The sequence below is a fragment of the Labeo rohita genome, chromosome 17 (genome assembly GCF_022985175.1).
Source record: "Labeo rohita strain BAU-BD-2019 chromosome 17, IGBB_LRoh.1.0, whole genome shotgun sequence".
Classification (NCBI taxonomy): Eukaryota; Metazoa; Chordata; class Actinopteri; order Cypriniformes; family Cyprinidae; genus Labeo; species Labeo rohita.
Window position 1 is genome coordinate 30,027,232 of NC_066885.1, and position 21,701 is coordinate 30,048,932.

Here is a 21,701-nt window from a genome sequence, read left to right on the forward strand (position 1 = left end):
TAACAACAAACGAAATCATTTTTGTCGTATTGTTTGTTAGTGCAGTTGCTTGACAGTATTGGTATCAGTGTTTAAAATGTAGCTGAGCTGGATTATTATTTACTTTTTTTAAGTATTTATTTTATACTGTGCAAATCTACTCATTAATTAGTTTAATCAAGGACATAGTTTATTCTGTTTTCATTTCTGTGTTCTATTTCATAAGCGTAAGTACACTTTAAACGTTTTCCAAAAGAAGTTATTTATGTTTTAAATTGTAAAAGTATGAAAAAGGTAGAGGTCGAAATAAATAAATAACTAATAAAGACAGTGGTCAGAGTGAAGCAAAAGGTAGTTATAGACACTTATTGCAACTTGTCCAATGTTAATGTTACTCTGTTAGGACATCAACTTAATATATCCGCTACTAGTGACAGTAAGGCTAACTGATACGTGCAAACATAGCTCAGAAACATTTATTCTGATAAAATGCTTGTTATCATTTGTTTGTATATACTGCTTTGTTAACAAATCCAGTGACAAACAATTTTAAGTGTGACTTAAGTGTCTGTTTACTTTTTGAGCCATCTTAATTTGCTTTTGGTTGTTTTGTTTTATTGTTAAGTTTTCTGTTCCATTTAAAATTGATTTCATAAGTCCAGCAATCATTGCAGTTATTTTGATGACAATAGATGACAAAGTGAGACTATGAATGGTGGACCTTGGAGTTTTTAGAGTGTGAAATCACCTGTCAATTTTCAGTGGTCTTAGTTCTGGAAGTATTAAGTATGCATTCATTAAGTCACGTCTTCATTTGAAAAGATAAAAGCCGTGAACCAAACCAACCAGTGGTGGTGAATCACATCAACATAAACATGAATAAAATAACAATGGATAAATATAATTTGATTTAAATTGTTTTAAAGATGTTGCTTATGTTTATATTTCATGTTTATTACAAAATATGCATATGTATATAAATATTTAAGTAGTTTGAGAGCATGGGGTGATTGACTCAATGTCAGTTCACAGTGTTTCATGGGAGTGTGCGGATGATGTGGAAATCTTATTTTCAGTATTTATTTGTTTCAGTTAATGGAAGGTTATTTTTTTGCAGACTCATGGTAGTTTTTCAACAGGAATATTTGCATCACAGTAGTTTAAAAATAAGTTATGCAAAGTGATGGCTTCAGCAAAAGCATATATCATGGAATTACAACCATATAGCTCACAGTAAGTCTGTCTTTAAAGGTTTAGAAATTATCATTAAAAATCAAATCCGATATGAAGTAAATTAATGTTTACTTCCAGAACCCATCTGTTGGACTCTATATGGGTCTGTGGGAATGCCACCCTGGAAGAAAGTTTGTTGTCTGGTGCACTTTGAGAATTCAAAATTAAGTGTCTCTGTTTAGATTACATTCACACTGGTGTTTTTAGGAAGCCAAACAATTTAAATATACTGTAGTAATAAAAATAGTATTTTTAATTGTATTATCATTATTAAATAAATGATATGATGTTAGTATTATCCCTGTAACAGTAATATATAGTAATATATTTTTGATTTAAGTTGACAGATATTTTTTTCAAAGCAATGGTGCAAAACACATAGAGATCTATTTTATAATGAGAAGTGTAAAATTATATTAGGTTTATTATGAAATGGTGGCAGGGAAGATTAGACTGTGGTGGTACCTGTGGTACTACTAATGAGGAATAAACATCTCAATTTCTTGTCACATTGACAGAGCCAGAGTTTGGAAGATGAACAGTCTCTCTCCAGAGGTGGCATTAAGCCGTATTTCTCCTGAGCTGCGGCCTTTACTCTGCTCTGTGGTGCGCAATGGACGGGTTGGTTTAGACTCATCCAGCTGTCTCCGGATCACTGACCTCAAGAGTGGGTGAGTGTTCTGTAAACTAAACAAAAACCTAACTTCTGGAGAACAGTGCATTTGTAAATGCTCCAAGTTACAAATATGACTAATATCTTGAATTGAAATAGCCTACTTTTGAATGAAAATTGCAAATGCTTATTTAGAATTCCAGAAAGCAGAGGGGACTTTTCAGAATTGATCAATGAGGTTATTGTAGGTCACTACTTCCTTAAATTGCTAGATTAAAATAATAGAAAATCTTTTTGTTGAAAACAACTGCAGTTGAGGTGTTTGTTTTTGAAAGAAGTTTCTTATACTCACCTTATGAATCACTTATTACAATTAAAAAAAAAAGTTTTTTTTTTAAAATACATTTTAAAATGTAAGATGAATTTTCAGCAGCCATTACTTCAGTCTTCAGTGTGACATCCTTAATAAATCATTCTAATATTTGGTGTTATTATTAATTATTATTGGTGCTTAGTTATTTATAATGGTTCCATAATATTAATGTTGAAAACTGTTTTTTCTGCTTAATAGTTCTGTGGAAACCATGATATAATTTTTCAGGATTCTTTGATGAATAGATAGTTTGTGGAAAAAATAATAAGGAAACCTTTTGTAACATTATACATGTCTTAGCTGTTACTTTTAATCCTTTGAATGCATCCTTGTAAATATAATTATTTTATTCGCTTATTGATATTTCTTAGCTATTGAAGTGTCATTGAAAGTTTTTTCCCGCCTTTTTGTTTTAGCTGCACATCACTAATGCCTGGTCCATGCTGTGACAGATTTAAACTTCATATTCCATATGCTGGAGAAACTCTCAAATGTAAGTATTTGTTATATGAGTATAAACAAATCAGAGGTCACTGAAAAGTATATGAAAGCTGCTGTTGATGTTTGATGATAGTGGTTTTCTAGTGATATGTTCCTGCAGCCTACAAAGTTCTAGTCATATGTGCTGAAATAGTGCTGATTTAATGTGTAGTGATGCATTATTGATGTATTACATTTTCAAACTGCAGTCTACAATGTAAGTCATCTTGTTGTTTACTACAGTACTTCCATGTACATAAAACTGTAGAAAGGATTGGACTGATTTGTCTGATTTGTAACACTGTACATTTACATTTACATTTACATTTACATTTATTCATTTAGCAGACGCTTTTATCCAAAGCGACTTACAGGTGGGGAATACATCAAGCGATTTGTCCTAAAGAAGCAAAACGACCTACGAAGTGCTCAAAATACCATATAACAGGCATTGTTCAAATAAGTACAAGCTAGAAAGGCAAAAGAGTAGAAAAGGAATTTATTTTTTAATTTTTAATTTTTTTTTTTTAAGTCAAGTAGTGTCGAAAGAGATGGGTTTTCAGCAGTTGCTTGAAAGTTGTTAGGGAGTTGGCATTCCGGATAGCGGTGGGAAGATCATTCCACCAGCCAGGAACGGTGTAAGAGAATGTTCTGGAAAGTGATTTTGTGCCTCTTTGTGATGGTACAATGAGGCGTCGCTCACTGGCGGATCTCAGAGTTCTGGAGGGAGTGTAGATTGGTAGCAGAGAGTGGAGGTAGGCGGGCGCCGAGCCTGTGGTTGTTCTATAAGCAAGCATCAGTGTCTTGAATTTGATGCGAGCTGTAATTGGGAGCCAGTGCAGGGTGATAAAGAGAGGTGTGACATGGGCCCTTTTGGGCTCGTTGAAGACCAGTCGTGCTGCTGCATTCTGAATCATTTGTAAAGATTTGATTGTGCATGAGGGAAGACCGGCTAGAAGAGCATTGCAGTAATCCAGCCTGGAGATGACCAGGGCCTGGACAAGAAGTTGTGTGGCCTGCTCAGTTAGAAAGGGCCTGATCTTTCTAATGTTGTGTAGGGCAAACCTGCAAGATCGAGCAGTTTTAGCAATGTGGTCTTTGAAAGAAGGCAAAATATAATGGTAGCTTTTGTTTGGCTTCTGTTCAGAGAGGCTCTGTGTGTTTATATTTTCTGACATGTTATCATCAGCTTCAGCTCTGGGATTTTTCATCAAAGTGCTATAAAGTAATTGATTAAAACCTTATTAAAGCTGAGGTGGCAAACTCATCAAACACCAGTGATATTTTGTGTTTAGTAAGCAAAGTTTATTTATAATCCAGTGAGTTCATGAGAATCCTTTTTGTAATTTAAAGGATTAGTTCACTTCCAGAACAAAAATTTACAGATAATGTACTCATCCAAGATGTTTATGTCTTTCTTTCTTCAGTCGTAAAGTAATTATGTTTTTTGAGGAAAACATTTCAGGATTTCTCTCCATGTAATTGACTTCTATGGTGCCCCCAAATTTGAACTTTCAAAATGCAGTTTAAATGCACCTTCAAAGGGCTCTAAACGATCCCAGTCGGAGGAGGAGGAGGAGGAGTCTTATCTAGCAAAATGATCAATTATTTTTATTATTTTTTTTAAATTGCAGTTTATATATTTTTTAACCTCAAATGCTCATCTTGTCTTCGTGAATTTTTTTCCCGGTCATGACAGTTAGTGTACGTCTAAAAACTCCCATCTCATTTTCTCCTCTAACTTTAAAATCGTCCTACATCGCTGCAGAAGTAAAAACCCAGTGTTTACAAAGTGAACATGCAAAGAAGATCAACAGTGATGTAGGATAATTTAATCTGTCATGACTGAAAAAAAAAAAAAAAAAAAAAAAAAACTGTGTTCACACAGAGCTAGACAAGACGAGCATTTGAGGTTAAAAAGTATATAAACTGTACATTTTCTCGTTTCGTTAGATAAGACACTTCTTCCTTGGCTGGGTTCGTTTAGAGCCCTTTGAAGCTGCATTTAAACTACATTTTGGAAGTTCAGATTTGGGGGCACCTAAGAAGTCCATTGCATGGAGAGAAATCCTGAAATGTTTTCCTCAAAAAAACATAATTTCTTTATGACTGAAGAAAGAAAGACATGAACATCTTGGATGACAAGGGGGTGAGTACATCATCTGTAAATGTTTGTTCTGGAAGTGAATGAAGCCATTAACATCACTTCACTTTTCATTCACTTCTTAAGAAATAGTTCACCTAAAAAACAGAAAATTCCAAACTCATAACACTTTAGTGGAGCACAAAAGAAGATATTTTGAAGAATGTTTTAACCGGTTTTCGTCCATATAAATACAGTCAGCGGAGACCAGAAGCCCCTTAAAAGGACAAAGGTAGTGTGAAATTAATTGCACCTAGGGTTATTATCATTAACTAAAACTAAAACCTTAAGAGGGCATGACTTGAAATAAAATAAACATTAACTGAAATAAAATACAATTTAAAAAAAAGTGTAGTTATTTTATTTCAGCTAATTGCCAAGGTAATATTTGCCAAGGTAATATATCTCATATTCGTTTAGTTTGTGGAAGTGCTAAAAACTAAAACTACATAAATTAAACACATTTTGGTGAGTATATAATAGAGACTTGCTGACATGAGCATCACAGCTCAACATGTGGGAGCTTGGGCCTAGAAGTTCTTTTCTTGTTTATTTGCTTTATTTTAAAATTAGAGTGTAATTGCTTTGTGCATAGCCAGCCTTTATTCGAAGGAAATGTTTCACACAAAAACCTGAAGGCAAGTTCTGTTCCTCCTTTTCCCATAAACCAACAGAACTACATTCTTCAAAGGGTTGTGCAATGCAACACATTACGCTATGAATTTTTTTCACAATGTTAGACCATTAAAACTGTATTACATAGATTCTTCAAGACTTCGTAATGGTGGTGCACTGAGCACAATTCTTTCGATTTGGAAACAAGCTTCTGAGAAGGGCTTTTAGAGGTTTTGTCTGAAATGCTTTCAAGTACCACAGCTCAGTGATGTTTAATGAGGTTGGATAGTAATTATAACTCGGCAGTGATCTTAATTGGGAGTTCCTGTTATAGCTCTGAGTCATAAGACACTCAAACACTCAAGCAGTTTTTCACGGAGGCCACATATGAACAAATTTCTTGGAGCTGGAATTGATCATGAAGTCTGACAGTGAGAAATAAAGGTTACTCAAGGCTTTCTTCCTTTTGGAGATGCGTAGCTATTGACCTGTTTGTAGTATTTTGTTGTAATGCGTGTCTGTTGTTGGTCATTTTGGAGGCATTGGTAGATGCCTGAGGCAGTGCTTTTAATTGTGCATTATCAGAGTGTATGTGAAACATTTTTGCATTAGTGGCCTTAGTGAAGGTCAGAACTCAAGTGCAAATTGAAATGGAAAATCAAATATAGTATTAAAATGGAGGTGTAGCTGAACGATGCACATATTCTGAACACTGTGTCATAATAAATCATAGTAATCAGTATTCAAATTACATCCATATTCTCACGTTAAGTAAGAACACTTGCTCCACTGCTCAGGAAGTAGTCCATTAAATATTTTATTGACAATTTTTTCCCCATGAATTAAAATACTTGTCTTTTTTGGTACTGTTAAGATAAAAGCAGGTTTGATTGATTTTCCTGGAAAGCTGATGCATTCACATATCCATTATTTATAGTATCTATTATGTTAGAATCACATTCAACTTTTTCTGCTTCTAAATAAACAAGAAAGATAGCAGAGTTGAGAGTTGGAACTGCTTCCTGGGTTTGATTTTACAACTGCCAGTTGCTGACAGCTGAAAAGTGACTCAAGACCTTTTCATAACTCTTTTCTTTTGTTTCGCCAAAAACTTGCCTAAGGATTCCAAACCTATGCAAATTAGTAGAGAATCTTCCAGAAACTCTTTATCATATGATTTTTGAAGCATCTGTTAATAAATGTCGCAATCTGCCTGCTGTTGAGCTGAAATATTTTCTCTATTTATTTTTTTACTTAGAGCTACTCCAGAGTCAGGACAAACAGAGAGGAAAAAAGGGAAATATTTGAACATTTCTCAAATGTTGCCCACTCTCATTGCTAGGTGGTTCATCGTGTCGCCGTTCTTCCAGGAAGAATGCTGATTGTTTACTTGTGATACTAATGCTCTGGCAGGAGTGCTGACTGTTGTTTGCATGCAAAGAGAGCACTCCAGTCACTAAACATCCTCCGGCTTTCTGTTTCTCACAAGAGTTTGCGACAGCTGGTATGGTATTTTTTTGAGTAGTACCCACCTTGACTACCCTGAGGGTGTAAATTTGGGTAGTGCTGCATATTTGCCCAACATTTACACTTCTATGCCAAGTCCACTGATTTTCCAAGATGCCATCAGATGTGACAGATGTACGACAAACATCATCCAGGCGCTTTTCCCTCGTGCTCCATCTGTGGAAAATTACTGCCTTATGTTTGTTTTGCTCAGTTTTTTTTTTTTTTTGTCCATGGAAAAGACAAAGAAGAAGTATGAAAAAAAGAAACAGAATGGCAGTATAAATGAAAATGTTATATTATCTGAACACACCATAGTCTAAAATCATGTCTGATAGGGACATTGATGGGAGCTAAGCAAATTCTAAAATCAATGCATAAAACCATGTTGCTTGATTGTAAGTTAAGTTACTTATATAGTACTTCAAAAGTGAACAGCTACTGAAAAAGTCCTGTACTTCACATCTTCTGCAGCTTAATGTGAAACTTTACATCATTATTTAATAGCTTTAATAATCAGTTTTGTTTTTCCACTTGTTTAAATCTGAGGCATTCATGACACATGCAAGAACTTTGGAATAGTTTTTGTGTGTCTTCAATGAGAGTAACATATGTTCAGTCCTTTCCAGTGTTACAAACTCTTGTCACTGTTGTGGTAATCTTTTGTGATATGGAAATGGTTCTTAATAGCCTATGTACTTTGACACGGTCTGGTGAGGTATGTTTTTGTACCCATCTTTGTTCTCAGAAAGGCACCAAATTCTACTCTGAAAGCTTGTTTGTGTGCTTTCTAAGGGATTAATGGAAAATGACAAATGTTCTTTGAAGTATAGAATTTGTACCTCATGCACCCTTTTACTTGTAGCACATAGATAAATCCCATCATAATGGTAACATCTGTCCAGCAATATTTATATCGGAACATTATACACATGATTGAAGATGTTGCTTTTTCAATAGCTTGCTAATGTCCATTAGTACTATAATGCCCTTTGAGAGTTGGTGTTGCTACAAGAGCCATTAGGCCATGCACACAAAGTATTATTTGATACTGACATTGGTTGTTCGGTCTAATAAGATCGTGCATTAATAAATAACCATGCAACCTTTACTTGTTTACATACAGAGCTTACATGGAAAGTACAGTAAGTACAGTGTGTAAATATCATACTGGCATACAGGCTAAAATGCAGATCTCCTTGACACAGTTACACGGTTGTATTAAACAGTGTAACTTTATAAAGAGTTGGCTTGTGACTTGCCTTGAACTGTATGTAAATCAGTGAATTATGTCATTTCACATGGTTTATGAAGTAATTATCAGTCTGATTAACCCTTTCTTCTTACAGGGGATATTATCTTCAATGCCAAAGACCCAGAGCTGCCCCCCGACTTTATTTTTGGAGAGGATGCTGACTTCCTTCCTGAACCATCAGAACTCCCGGTGCGTATTAAGATTATGATTAAATGCTGTCATTACCCTGCATTCTAAATATAGAGAATTTTATTTAAATATTATGTTACTGCACTCTAAAAACTGCTGGGTTAAATACTACCTAGTGCTGGGTAAAATATGGACATACCCAGCGATTGGGTTGGTACCCAGAAGGTTGGGTTAAACATTTAACCCAACCGCTGGGTCAAAACAACCCAGTCGCTGGGCATGTCCATATTTTACCCAGCGCTAGGTTGTTGACCATATTTTACCCAGCGCTAGGTTGTTTTTAACCTAGCAGTTTTTAGAGTGAGAACAGTAGTTTAGTAGACAAAAATTGTAGTTATAAATAGTAGTAAGAAGAAAGAAATCTACAAAAAGATAAAATACTTTTTACTCAACATTAACACAACGTCCATGCAAGTTGATGCATTCAATTTAGATCTTCTCTGTATAGCGAGACCAAATTTAACAAAATCTGACAAATAAAAATAGTCTTATTTTAGTGAAGTGTTTATGCTTGCTTCAGGGTCACTCTTACCCCCACAAAAAATTTTCTCAAATCTCCAGTGAACCAAAAATGTGCTGGCTGCAGGCTAAACTTGTTCAGAAATACACACAACAAGGCAGAACAATAGCTCTGTTATGATTGAATATCTTTGAAGTAGCAGTGCAACAGAGCTTTCAGCTGTTTTGACTTCCTTTAGTGCGGTTAGTTAAATCAGATGGCTGGTATCGATGTGCGTGGTCGACTCAACAGCCAGATTTGACCTGCGGGGCTTCCAGCATTCTGAAGAGAGAGTGTTGGTGAATTACATAAGCATTGCGTCTGCGTTTAACAGTGTCCTTCTTCTGGTGCTGATTTTAAGAGTGCACAATTATCAACAGAGGCAATACTGCTGCAGAACACCCTCAAAAACAAGCATCCAGACAGAATGCTCACTATGCTTTAATTCATTTTTTTTTTTTTTTTTAAAGGAATATTTTATTTTCTGTTAGGGTTAGGGGGTTAGGAATATCATTTTTACTGTGTTTCTCTACACAAACAGTGTGCTGCATACTTAGCATTTGTGTTTTCTGTAAGGGGTAATAAATAGATTTTGATCCTCAAATAAATTTGGAGAGTTTCAGTAATTAAAAAAAAAAAAAAAAAAAAAAAAATTTATTTAAAAAAGTGAAAAAAGAAAGGAAAAAATGACAGTATTTTTTCGGTTGTTGCCAGAACATGCTGCAATTTTTTTTTTTTTTTTTTCTCTCAACACAGTGTGTTGTTATCTATTTGGCTTGAGTAGACGGTGGGAGGAGTCCTTCTATTTTTGGGTTTGTGTGCACATCTTGACGCTAGGAATGTTTTAAAATCCACAAATGTATATGGTGATTCATAAATGGAGGAAAAAATCCACAAATGCGTCCTGTGATCAGGGTTAGTATAGTTAACTATAATAGTTAATTATGGCTGTATTATAGTTAACTATAATAACCATAAAACATTTTTAAAAAGTCTTATTTGAAAATTAACATAAACTTTAAAGTTATACTAAGCAGCTTTAAGGACTTATTTTGAATGCCAAAGCAACATTTCTCATTTTTATTTAACTTAACTTGATGTTCTAAAAAAAAAAAAATTAATGAATACGGAAATTAAAAACTAATAAAATAAAAAAAAAAATAAAAGAAAAAATAAACCTATAGTAGTATCTCAGTATACGTTTGTGGACCTGGATTTATTTAGGATTTTGTTTATTTTCATTGATATCTCTACATTTATTTGTGGATCGTAACCTATTTATTTGGAAATATGCAACAAATCTGAAGCTATACATGTGAGTTTACGAAAGTTAATGGTCAGAGACATAGAGAAATTTTACAGATCCACAGCTTTCTCAGTATGTTGTTCTGCCTCTCAAATCATGCATTGTTAGATGGGTGACATTTCAAATCGCTATTACAAACAATCCATAGGTCAAACCCAGTAAGAAACCAAATAAGATTCCACTGACCATTGTCATATTGTAGTAAATTCTATTCTATTCTATTCTATTCTATTCTATTCTATTCTATTCTATTCTATTCTATTCTATTCTATTCAATTCTGTTCTGTTCTGTTCTGTTCTATTCATAGGCTAAATTTACTGGCATCTCAAAGTGGCCCCAGATTCATCTTGTGGTGTGTTATATTACTCAGAGTTCTCATTATTAATGAGAATTCATCATATGGGTTTGTTCCTTAGAGATGATGTTTGCAAGGGAGTTTGTGCAAGACATGTTCTAGATTCATCTGGACTCTGTTCTTAAGGCTCCTCATACCCTTATTGCTTAAAGCTGTCCTCCAGGCTATATTTAAGGAGGAACGGAATCAAAAAAATCCCCTGCTTATGTCAGAGTCTGTGAGACGGTGACTATTGCTCACCGTCTCTTGAATGCAGCTGAAAACAGGAGGGGGGAAGCACCTCTGTGCTGCCAAGGCTGCGCTCTGCCCATGTGTTTGCTTTGTGTTTTAGCGTCTTCGTTATGGCGTGTGTGTGCAGCCATTCGGTTTCTTTTCCAGGGATATTTTTTTTACGCTGGTTTGCAGCTACTCTCCCTCTGTCTTGTTCTTCATCCTGTTTATTCTGCACTTGGCTGGAATTTTTTTTTTATGTGTAACCAAACATGAATGATCCAAAATGCCTGGGGATATTAATATGCCACATCACAGGCAAACATAATGTCTAAAAAGAGCTATTATTTGTTATATATGTTCTTATTCTGACTTGTTCGTCTTATTTGCTTTCATCTTTGCCAGACGGTACTGCTGGTTTAATTTGTCTGTCAGTGCGTCCCATGCAAACTGATAATTTTCACATTGGCATGTGAGAGACTCAGGATCAACAATGACCTCTTGTGTCCTGATCTTTCACATCTCGCTATGCAGCTCTGTTCCAAAACCTAGCAAGCTGTCTTGCTGTCTACTGACTATATTGACATATTCCTCAAAGGCAAAATCTTGTGTTATATTACATCACAAGTAAATAATTTTGAAGGCTGCACATAGTCAGCAACTCAGAAGCGCACAGGAAACATACAGTCAGTAACTCATTTGGCAAAAGAGTGACACCATATGAAGAATTTTTCCAAATTAATTTTACAGTTCACAATCACATGGCCCAGGGTGGCGAGTCTTTGCAATATTTTGTAAATTGTAAATGGAGTTAATGTATAAATCTAAGTACAATAATGAAGTTGTTTTGTTTAGTTGTTTAGTGATATATTTGCTCATTATGAAAAAACTGTGGTTTTAATAAGTTTTGTAGGTAAGGACGGCAGAAACTAACAACAAAGATATCTCACTGTTATGTTTAATGATTCTAATTTTCACACAAACAGGCTTGTTTTCCAGCTACATGGAATATTGCAGAAATTTCACACTGCTTTGAGGAATTTCTGGTGTCTTAGCAAAACTTGGAGTTGTTTACAGTCTGTCACAAGTATTATTAGCTGCTAAGCACCATTTTGTTTCCATGGCTTGAATGGTGCATTTATGTGAACAGCTGACACCAGAAGTTTTACTAAGGTGTGAAAATACATTTTTACAAGAGTGTTCCCATCAGGTTCTTTTCACTAATTTTTAGAGTTTCTAAATTTCCCTTCATTTTAATTTAGTAAATATGAGACTTGCAGAGATTACAGAGAGCTGATGTTGATCCCTGCATGATTGTCCTATTTTAACATTTTTATCTTAAAGGAATGGTTCACCCAAAAGTGAAAATTATGCTAGCATTTAGCAACTCATATTCCAACCTAGTATGCCTTTCTTTTTTTCATGGATCACAAAAGGAAAACATTGGAAGAATGAAGCCTTAAAATGTCAAAAACACAGAATAAAATTATTGCTGGAAAAAAGTATTGCTTCACAGACTTTACCTTAACTGTTTCCTGCTGGTGGAATGATCTGCCCAACTTGATCCGAGCAGCTGAATCTTTAGCCATCTTCAAGAAATGGCTAAATTCTATTATTATTCTATTCTTTTCTTTTTATTTATTACAAAAAAGTAACCCTCTAACACTTGTACTCTCTCTATTCTGTTTCAAATCTATTTTGTTTCCTTTTTATTGAGTAAAAAAAAAAAAAAAACAACAAAAAAAAAATAATCCTCTAACACTAGCATTCAAAAAAAAAAAAAAACATTCGCAATGCAATACACCATAAAGAGTAGAGATGTCCTGATGCTTCTTTCTAATTTGCTCGTAGTATTGGCATTGTAATTTAATATACTCAAATATGGGCACACATTACTTAAAACGTTATGACTAGGCAGAGATTGTGTTGATACCACAGAGATCACAAGTTTGATTTGGCTAGCTGTGAACGCACTGCATGAAACAGAATATGACTCAGCTAGCTCCAAACAGCAGCGCTGTAGCAATTTAATTCAGATACTTTTCATTCAGATAGCAGTCAGCACCTGAGATCTTCAAGCTTTGGCACTTTAATGGATGAAGGTCAAAGAGTGTGCACTATAGTGCAGAAAAACAGATATCAATGCTGTATACCATTTTAGAAAGCATGAAGAGTAAGAATTTGTTTTTGTTTTTTTGTGAAAAAAACAAAACAAAAACAGAAACAAACAAAAAAATAAATAAATAACAGGCCACTCATCAAAAAATCAATGGGAAAAATTGTATCAGGATGGCTGTAGAAAAGGACGTCCTGGAAAGAGACCTTCCTTACCTTTTTATATTTACATTGGCATTGTACATGCCGTAATGCCTTTGGCTAATGCTTTAATCCAGACATCTTGCATTGCATTCAATACTGTATTCAATGCTGTTTAGATTTTACTAATGATTTGAAATTTTAGTCCTAATTTCAAATAGACAGGAGGACATACAGTACATGAATAAAGTAGCTCCCCAGCATTGACCACTGAGTGGGCATTAATTGTGTGAAAACTTAAAAATAAGGTTTTTACAGTAATAGTTGTAATGCATTATGCCCATCATTAGCTGGAAAACCATAACGATTCATTGTCAGACTAGCCACAGCTAATCCTGTAGACTAATGGAACATTGGCCCAAAGTGATTCACCATGCTGTGAAGAGGGCCAAAAATGATACTTTATTCCAGTCTTACTTAATTCCTATAACCAGGCCATTCGCTTGCACAACTTGGCGGAAAATGTATGATTAAGTGACGGTGCTTCCCAGAATGTACCTCTGGGGTCAGGAAGCCAGACCTCAATTAGCACTTAAGAAAAGACACTACAGGCAAAATGTTATTATTTATTATTGTTATTATATATGTTATCTATTTGCTTCTGGAGATTTTAATTAAAATTCAGTTACAGTCCTAAGACTGTCTTCTCAAAATTAGTTATTTCTCAAGCACTCTGCTGCAGATCTCCACTTCGGTAGCCCTAACGCACCAAACTTTACGTTTCCCTATCTGTATTCTATAGGTTTGTTCATGTAACATTTTCCTGATTTTATACTTTTTATACCCAAAAACGTGATGATAAATGTTTTTTTTTTCTTCTTGTTCTTCTTGACAGTTCTGATTTATGGAGTGACTAAAAAGAAATGTCCGTATTCTCGTCCACGAACTCTAATATGTCAACAAAATGAAACAAGAATTTTGAAAATGTTTTGTCTGGTATTATATATCCTAAAGAGCAGAATAAGAGTGAAAGTGAAGCAGAGCTGTGTTTTGTTTAAATATGAGTAAGGATGCCTTCGTTTAGTGTCTCTAATTAACCTCAAACAAGTCAAACACTAACACTGCTTCAGCAGCACACTACAGAGCTTTACTACTTTTGATTTTAATTAGTGGCTTTTCTGGCCGTTGAGGAAAGAGCAGCTAATTGTGGTGAGGTGGCTGAGACAGTGGTCTAAGCTCCAGGATGGAACATCTGACGTTAGCCATGGGAAAACTGGAGAGATCAAAGCACGCTCAGTTTAAGTTTCACCGGGCTTCAGAGAATCGAGGCTGCAGTCTAGACAGCAAACATCTCAGCCTGTGGTGATGTCTTGTTTAGGCTTATATTAATGATTCATGCAACGCATAATCCTGCTATATTCCACATTTTTGTGTGACCTTGTTTCGACCGCGGTGCAACCCACGCTTTATTAAAGGGTTTCACGTTTAAAAAGCCATTGTAACTGAATATCACAGTGTGACTATTGAATTGTTTGAATGGTGTATGGTTAAAAGAATAACACCACATTACTGAAATCACAGAGTCAAGATATAGGGTTTTTGTACAAGTACTTTTAAACTATAATCAGAAGATTGGCATGTAATGTGTCTTTCACTTCATGCAAACTTGTATTGAAAGCAGTTATTCAGGGATATATTTTACACTTTAACTTCCATTTAGAATTGGGTCTACGGCTATGTTTACACCACAGACGAATGTGGATTTGTCAGATCAGAATTCATGCAATATTTTATTATTTCATTTCAGTTAATTTCTATATTATTGTATTATTTTATTGTTTACATCTTTATAACTCAACATTTGTCTATAATATTAAATATCTTGTGTTAGACTTATAAAAATTGCCTTTGTTTAAATGGAAGATCACTATGTGGTGTGTCTGTGTACGTTTTGTACTTTTTTTGTAAATAGTCTAAACTTAAATTCTTCTAATGATGCAGTAGCTTAATGAATTTAGGAAATTTTAGTATTGTAGGCTTACAATAATTTATATTTTTGTCATATTGTGTCATGTCTGTATGGTTTATTCTTATGGTATAGATTAAAGTGCCTGTCATTTGCCCCTCTCTCTTCCTCTGGATGCATAATTTCCCATCAATCCCAGTGGAGGGATATTTTTTGATTGGTCTCCCGGAATTGCCTTCAAGTTTCGTAGGCCTTGCTTCTGGCAATCACACCATCAGTTCAGTTTTTTTTTTTTTCTTTAACGAGTCACTTGGCATTATGGGAAGGATGAAGCATTGACAATAGAGAGGTAGGAGGGGTTGTGTTTTGGCATGGCTTGAATACACCGTTCATACTGACCAGGAAACTGCTGGGAATATCAGCCAGGGAGATTTTGGAAACAACCAGAGGGCACGTATTGCTAGGTTTAGAAGTGATAATGTAAACCCTGTTTTCTCTTTCTAATTTAGTGATGGTTGATTCTGGTAAAATGATTGAGATTTTATTTTTCTAAACCTTATCTGTATGATCTTGATTTGATTTGCCCCAGTTGCAAGGAATTAAATAAGTCTATAGCTGGCGCAAGGTTCTGAACCCTGGAGACCTCCTATTTACAACAAAGATTAGGTTGTAAAAAGCAAATTTTCTGAAATATCTACCAGGCAAGAAAACTGGAAGAAAAAAAAAAAAAAAAACCTGAATGAATTCCAAGTGGAAAAAACACACAGTTAACACAAGATGTACTTTGTATTACACTTAGTCATGCAGCCTGTATTATTAAGACACTGTTTTATTAAGACCCTGCAACAACTAGCTTGACAAACATTTTCACAGGCTTTCACTTTCAGAATTATATATCTTTTTTGTTTCACTGAAATTCTTTCAGTGGTAAATAAATTTGCCCATCTGGAGTTTCCAAACATTTTGCAACACTCTGTCCTGAGTGACCTGTGTAATTTCAGCCCTTTCATTTCTCCGGCCCTGTTTGCTTCCAGGTCTCATACACACCAGGAATTCTGCTTTGAACAGTGGTTTTAAAGTGTTTAAAGTAATAATTGTAAATATCTGAGTTTGGCCTGCACCTGAACCATGAGTGCACTTTGGGAAATACCCTCAACTTCCATGAATCCGGATATATGTGGGAGAGGGGAGGCACCTCGGCATCATTTGCTGACTTTAAGTGTAATAATCCTCTGTAGCTCTCAAAGAAAAACCGTTTTGAGAGAAGAAAAAAAAAAAGTGTAAGCTCACTTCATGGTGACCACTGAGGTCAAACTAAACAGTGAGGTGATATACAGCAGTAAAGCCATGCAAATTAACTCCATATTTTCAAAGCAGTTAAACTGGATATGTCAGTCCCTCAATCTTGCTTCAACCCATCCTACATAAAATTATGCAGCTTATTAAGAATTGTGTTGCTACTTTTCTAAGAAAGCATTCTTGCAATTTTCAGTTTGTGGGCAATAATACGGGTTAAAAAAAAAAAATAGCGACTTGATTGCCTGGTAAAGAAAAGTTCCTTACTGTTGCCCGTCATGGGAAAGGAAATGGAGAATAGAAGGCTGTATGGTGGATGCAGTAAAAATCATTTTAATAGAATCTACTGTTCCCTCCTGCTGAAGGAACACCTCATGTCCCGCTACACAACAATGAAATGCACGGTGACCATATACAGAGGCAGGCAAACCTTGGCACACTTAACCACCATTTCCTCTTGCTTCCTGTTCTGCTTAAGCAAATCCTAATGTTAATGCTATTACTGGCAAAGCCATTGACAGAAATGGAACTATGGAAATATCTTTTTTTTGTATGTTTATGGGTGGCTCACAATAGTGATGCTCTGTTTAGGAGTGTATATTTATGAATAAATAGTAATGTCAAGCCAGTTTTTTTTTTTCTTCTCTCTTGGAAAATTGTCTTTCCCGTTGGGTTATCTGTACATAGTTGGTTAGATGTATATTCATTTTGCAACCCTGTTGCTCGTTCTGTCTTAGATTAAATTTGTTTGTTTATACATTGTATTCTGTTAATTGAGTATAATAATGTATTATTATATTATTAGAATATACATATTGATAGAAAAAAAAAACAATCACATAAATCAGGGTTTTAATAAATTGAAAGTAAAACAGCTAATAACCTAATATAGTGGACAAAAAGCAATTTCTGAAGGTTAGACACTTTGTGGGGAAAAATACATACTTTTCAGTAGAGTTTCAAAGCCTATTTTGTACCCTTTTTGTGGAAAGTGCCTTTTCTTTTTTTATTTGAAGCATCATGTTGATGTGAAGAGAACATTCTGGACCTCATCAGCCAAGTCCCTTTGAACACATGACAAAATCAATTTAGTGTGATCTTAAACTTGGCACTCTTTAGACACTCTTCATGAGGAAAACTGAACACTTGCCCACACTCAAATTAGACGCTAGCTCAGATTAACTTAATACTCAAAATATTTTTCCTCTTTTTAATTTTCTGCTCAAGTTGCTATTTATTGGGGCTGATTGCCAGTGGCACTAAAAATTATATTAAGGTGCTTAAATATTAGCTGTGCCCTAAAGAATTATCTCTGAATTTCAGATGACAGTACCTCATATAGACCTTTGGAGAAGCATTTTGGAAACAGAAACAAGTATTATTAAAGAGTTCAACCTCAAGACCTTACATTACATTTGATCCCTTTTTTTTACCTCTTTTTTTTCTTCTTGTTTGTGCCTGTTTCTATTTGTGAAATTTGAAAAGTTATAAGCTTGTTGCAGAAGGCATCATTCTACCCAATCCAGAAAATCCAGATTTTTAAAATTTTTTTATCTGTTTTATCAACAGATTCCCGTCGTTTAATTTGCTTACCAACAGATTTTGTTGTGACTGATGCATTATTACGCAGAAAGCGACTGTCAGAGCAGCCTTTTCTGTTTGTGTGTGTGCGTACACATGTGTGGGAGGTTTGCTCTGAAGGTGAGGAGGACTGGGTGTGCCTCTCAGGCGTTACTGAACCCGGAGGCGTCACGCCCACGGCACATCAACCTCAGCCCAGCTCTGACAGATCAACTTACAGGAACTCGCACTCCCCTCTTAAAACGCTCCCAGTGTGGCCACATAGTAATGGTTAAAAAAATATCTGCTTTATGTACATTTATTATTATTATTAATATTATTATTATGGCTCTTTTTGTCAGTGTGCCTCAGTGCATGCAATGTCAAGCTACATTGAGATGCACTGTGAAAATTAGTAAAGGGCAAATTTTAAGTCAATTAAATATTTTTTTTTTTTAAATACATATATTTGTTAAAAGATATTTATATAGAAATGACCTCAGTGCAATCACCAGAACATTGTAATCTGTAATCTAATGCACTTTGAGAGTTCAAAATGAAGTGCTCCAAACCATGTTCTTAACTAAGAATGTTCTTAACTTAAGTCATAAAAAAGTGAATTGACTTGTAACTGAACAATTCAGCCCTCTTTTTATTTTTGGTATTCTCTCTCAGTTTAAATTACATTCACACTGGTGTTTTAGGAAGCCAAACAATTTAGAATATAATATTAATAATAATAATAATATATTATTGTTATTCCTATAACAGTAATAGCCATATATTGTAAAACAGTTGCACTGTAAAATAAATGAAAATGAATATTTCATAGGTGTATTATTTTTGCTTTACACTACAGTAGGGAAATTACCAATACTTCTTTCGTAATTTCTACACTTGAAAGAGATATTTTGAATTTGGACTTCAGTAAAGTTACCTATTTAAACTGCCAGCTGTTCATACTGCACTTTTAAGCTTTTGTTTTGACGGAAACGGCAGTAGAGCTTTTATTTTGACAGAAAACTCCAGCTTCAGTGAAAACAGGCTTACAAAAACGTGTCTCACTACAAATCTAATGAAATGCTGTAATCATCTGCCGCAAAAAAAACGCATAACTGGTGGTCTTCCCAAAAGCGCAATAACTCATAGCACATGACAATAAATGAATTCACTGCATTCAACTAAGCGTTCTGAGGCACAAAAAACATCGGATCACGAGCTGATCGCCTGAATGAAGTGCACGCTTCGCTTTGAAACACGCAGTGAAAACAGACTTGATGAAGAGATTAAGCCATATTGTGCTTTTTGGTTTTAGTTGACTGTATGACAGATACTGTGCCAAAGCATAATTCCCCAAAACACAACTTTAATGACATTTTATGTTAGAATAATAAATTTAAATAGAAAATAGAATAGAAAAAGTTTAGAATAATAACTTTATATTGATGATACGTTACATCCCTAGTAGGGGTGTAACGGTACACAGATGTCATGGTTCGGTACATACCTCGGTTCGAGGGTCATGGTTTGATATGATTTCAGTACAACAGAAAAAAAAAATCTACTATTCTAGGCTTCTTTTCATTTATTTTAAACAGACAGTAGTACAGATTACAATTTTTTTTTTCCACCTACATGTGAAAATACTAAATATTATATCAAATTAATGCCATATATATGCTATAAAATCTGCAGTACATATATAAATACAAGGAATAAATACTTGAAATATATTTAATTTAGTTAACTGATAGACAAGGGAAAAACTGTGTGACACGTAGCCTATATTTGCTGAGTTTCAGTTCAGTTTTGTTACTAAAATGGCAGAAAGCGACATTCTATTTGTTTTTTGTTTAAGTTGATTTTGCTGGTATGAGGAAAGTTTAAGCAATCGCGCTGGCGCACACAAACACAATCAGATGCAGAATGAGAGAGGTAGAATACAAGAGCACAAAGCTCCATTTCACAGACAGTTGAGTGCGCAAGCCTTTAAAGTAACGTTATACTCCTTTGTCAGTGAGAGACGCGTTGAGAATCAGCACATCGTCACTGTCTAGTGGGCTTTGTTTTCAAGTGCGCAACTTGGCTCAAAAGTTCAAACAGCAGCACAGCATGAGCTTACTAGACTCGGTCACGTAAGCACTAAACAGCGCTGTAAGATTCAGTGTGAAGTGCTTGAATTCAGCGAAGAACACAAATTACTCTGATTTAAATTAGTTTAAAGCCAGATGAAACAGCAGTGGCAAACACACTGTAAAAAACAATTTGTTGAGTCAACTTAAAATAATTTGTAACCTGGCTGCCTTAATAAGTTCAGTCAACTCAAAAAAAGTTTATTCAACTTAATGTTAAACTATACTAAGTGACAACTTAAAAAATTTTAAGGCAGCTGGGTTACTTACCCATCTGTTAAGTTTAGCAAACACAAATATTTAAGTTGCTACTTAGTACCACTTAACATTTCAAGTTGACTAAACTTATTTTAGTTGACTGAACTTAAAATTTTAAGGCAGCAGGGCAACAAATTATTTTAAGCTGACTCAACAAATTGTGTATTTTATTTTTTTACAGTGCAGGACAAACACTGTGCGTAACAATACAGTCAGAAGGCTTTTCATTTACCATCATTTGCCATTGATTTACTGTACTGTAGTAACACTAACTGCACCATGGTATTATGTCAGAAATGTGGGATAATCACATTGAATTTTATTATGTTGTTAATGTAGACGTATATTAAAGAAGTAATGGAATATGATTACAGTATTTTTGAGAATAAGTTAAAGCGTATAGTGCATTTAAACTAAATGTATTAAGACTACTGTTTCTTATACAAATACCTAAAAACCATATAGAGATATTTTTTATCATGGCATTGAGGTGCTAGTGTCAAACATATATTTATAAGAGACAAAAAATCTAATATTATTAATAGTGATGCACCGATAAGAAATTTCTCAGCCGATAGCAGATTATTCAGAATGATATCTGCCGATGCCAAAACCAATAATTTTGTTTTCTTAAAGAAAAAAAAAAATCTCTCCCAACTAATTCTGTAATCTAACATTTGGTATGTTAGAGGTTGAAATGAACAACAACACTATTATATTCAATTCTTTTTATTTTCCGATGTAATAGTCAAACTTAAAACATTTGTGTACAACACAGTTGAATGGAGCGATATATAAAAGATTTTAAAAGATTTTAAAATATGGTGTGTAAAAAGATTCATTTGGAAGTGAGGGTTTATAGATCACTGCAATGCAAGCGGGAGAAACCTCATGTTATGGTCGTCACAATCGCAGATGACATTATTCAGGATCAACACTGTAAAATTACATTTAATTTACATTTAAACAGTTTAATATGAAGAGGCACTGAAATGTTATGTGTTATGACCTGCACTATACATGACATGACAGCAGTTAGCTATTTTGGTTTTTACGTTAACATGGACTCACTAGCTTTAACATTAGCTAGTTTTAGCCAGAGGTACCTTGCTGAAGTACAAGATGACTTTAACATTCTGCTTGAGCAGATGAAAATTGTAACTTAATGAGAGTATGACAACTAGAAAAAGAATGTTTAATAATAAAATAAAATAAAATAAAATAAATTTTAAATTCCATTGCCTATTCTTTCAGGATACCTGGAATAAGTGTTTCAAGTACACCAGGCACATCGTTGTACCATTTTTGTAGCATAAACACCAAACCGATGAGAGCATCGGATCTTGAAGTGTTTCTCTATAACGTGAAACCTAAAGATGTCTGAGTTGTGGTCCCTGTGAAACTGATATTCAGCTGCCATTGGCTCAGCTGCATTTGAGAGGAGGAGCTTACTTATAGATCAGTTGCACATGAGAT

The 21,701-nt window shown here is 34.6% G+C and overlaps 1 protein-coding gene across 1 annotated transcript in view; it reads left to right on the plus strand.

Annotated features, from left to right (window-relative positions):
• Positions 1-21,701, plus strand: part of babam2 (BRISC and BRCA1 A complex member 2) — an 82,026-nt gene that overhangs the window by 235 nt on the left and 60,090 nt on the right. Inside the window, exons 2-4 of the mRNA XM_051133311.1 lie at positions 1,731-1,883; positions 2,615-2,691; positions 8,292-8,386. Coding sequence (XP_050989268.1) covers positions 1,747-1,883; positions 2,615-2,691; positions 8,292-8,386 — 309 coding nt within the window. The 5' untranslated portion in view covers positions 1,731-1,746. The remainder of the gene's footprint in view (positions 1-1,730; positions 1,884-2,614; positions 2,692-8,291; positions 8,387-21,701) is intronic.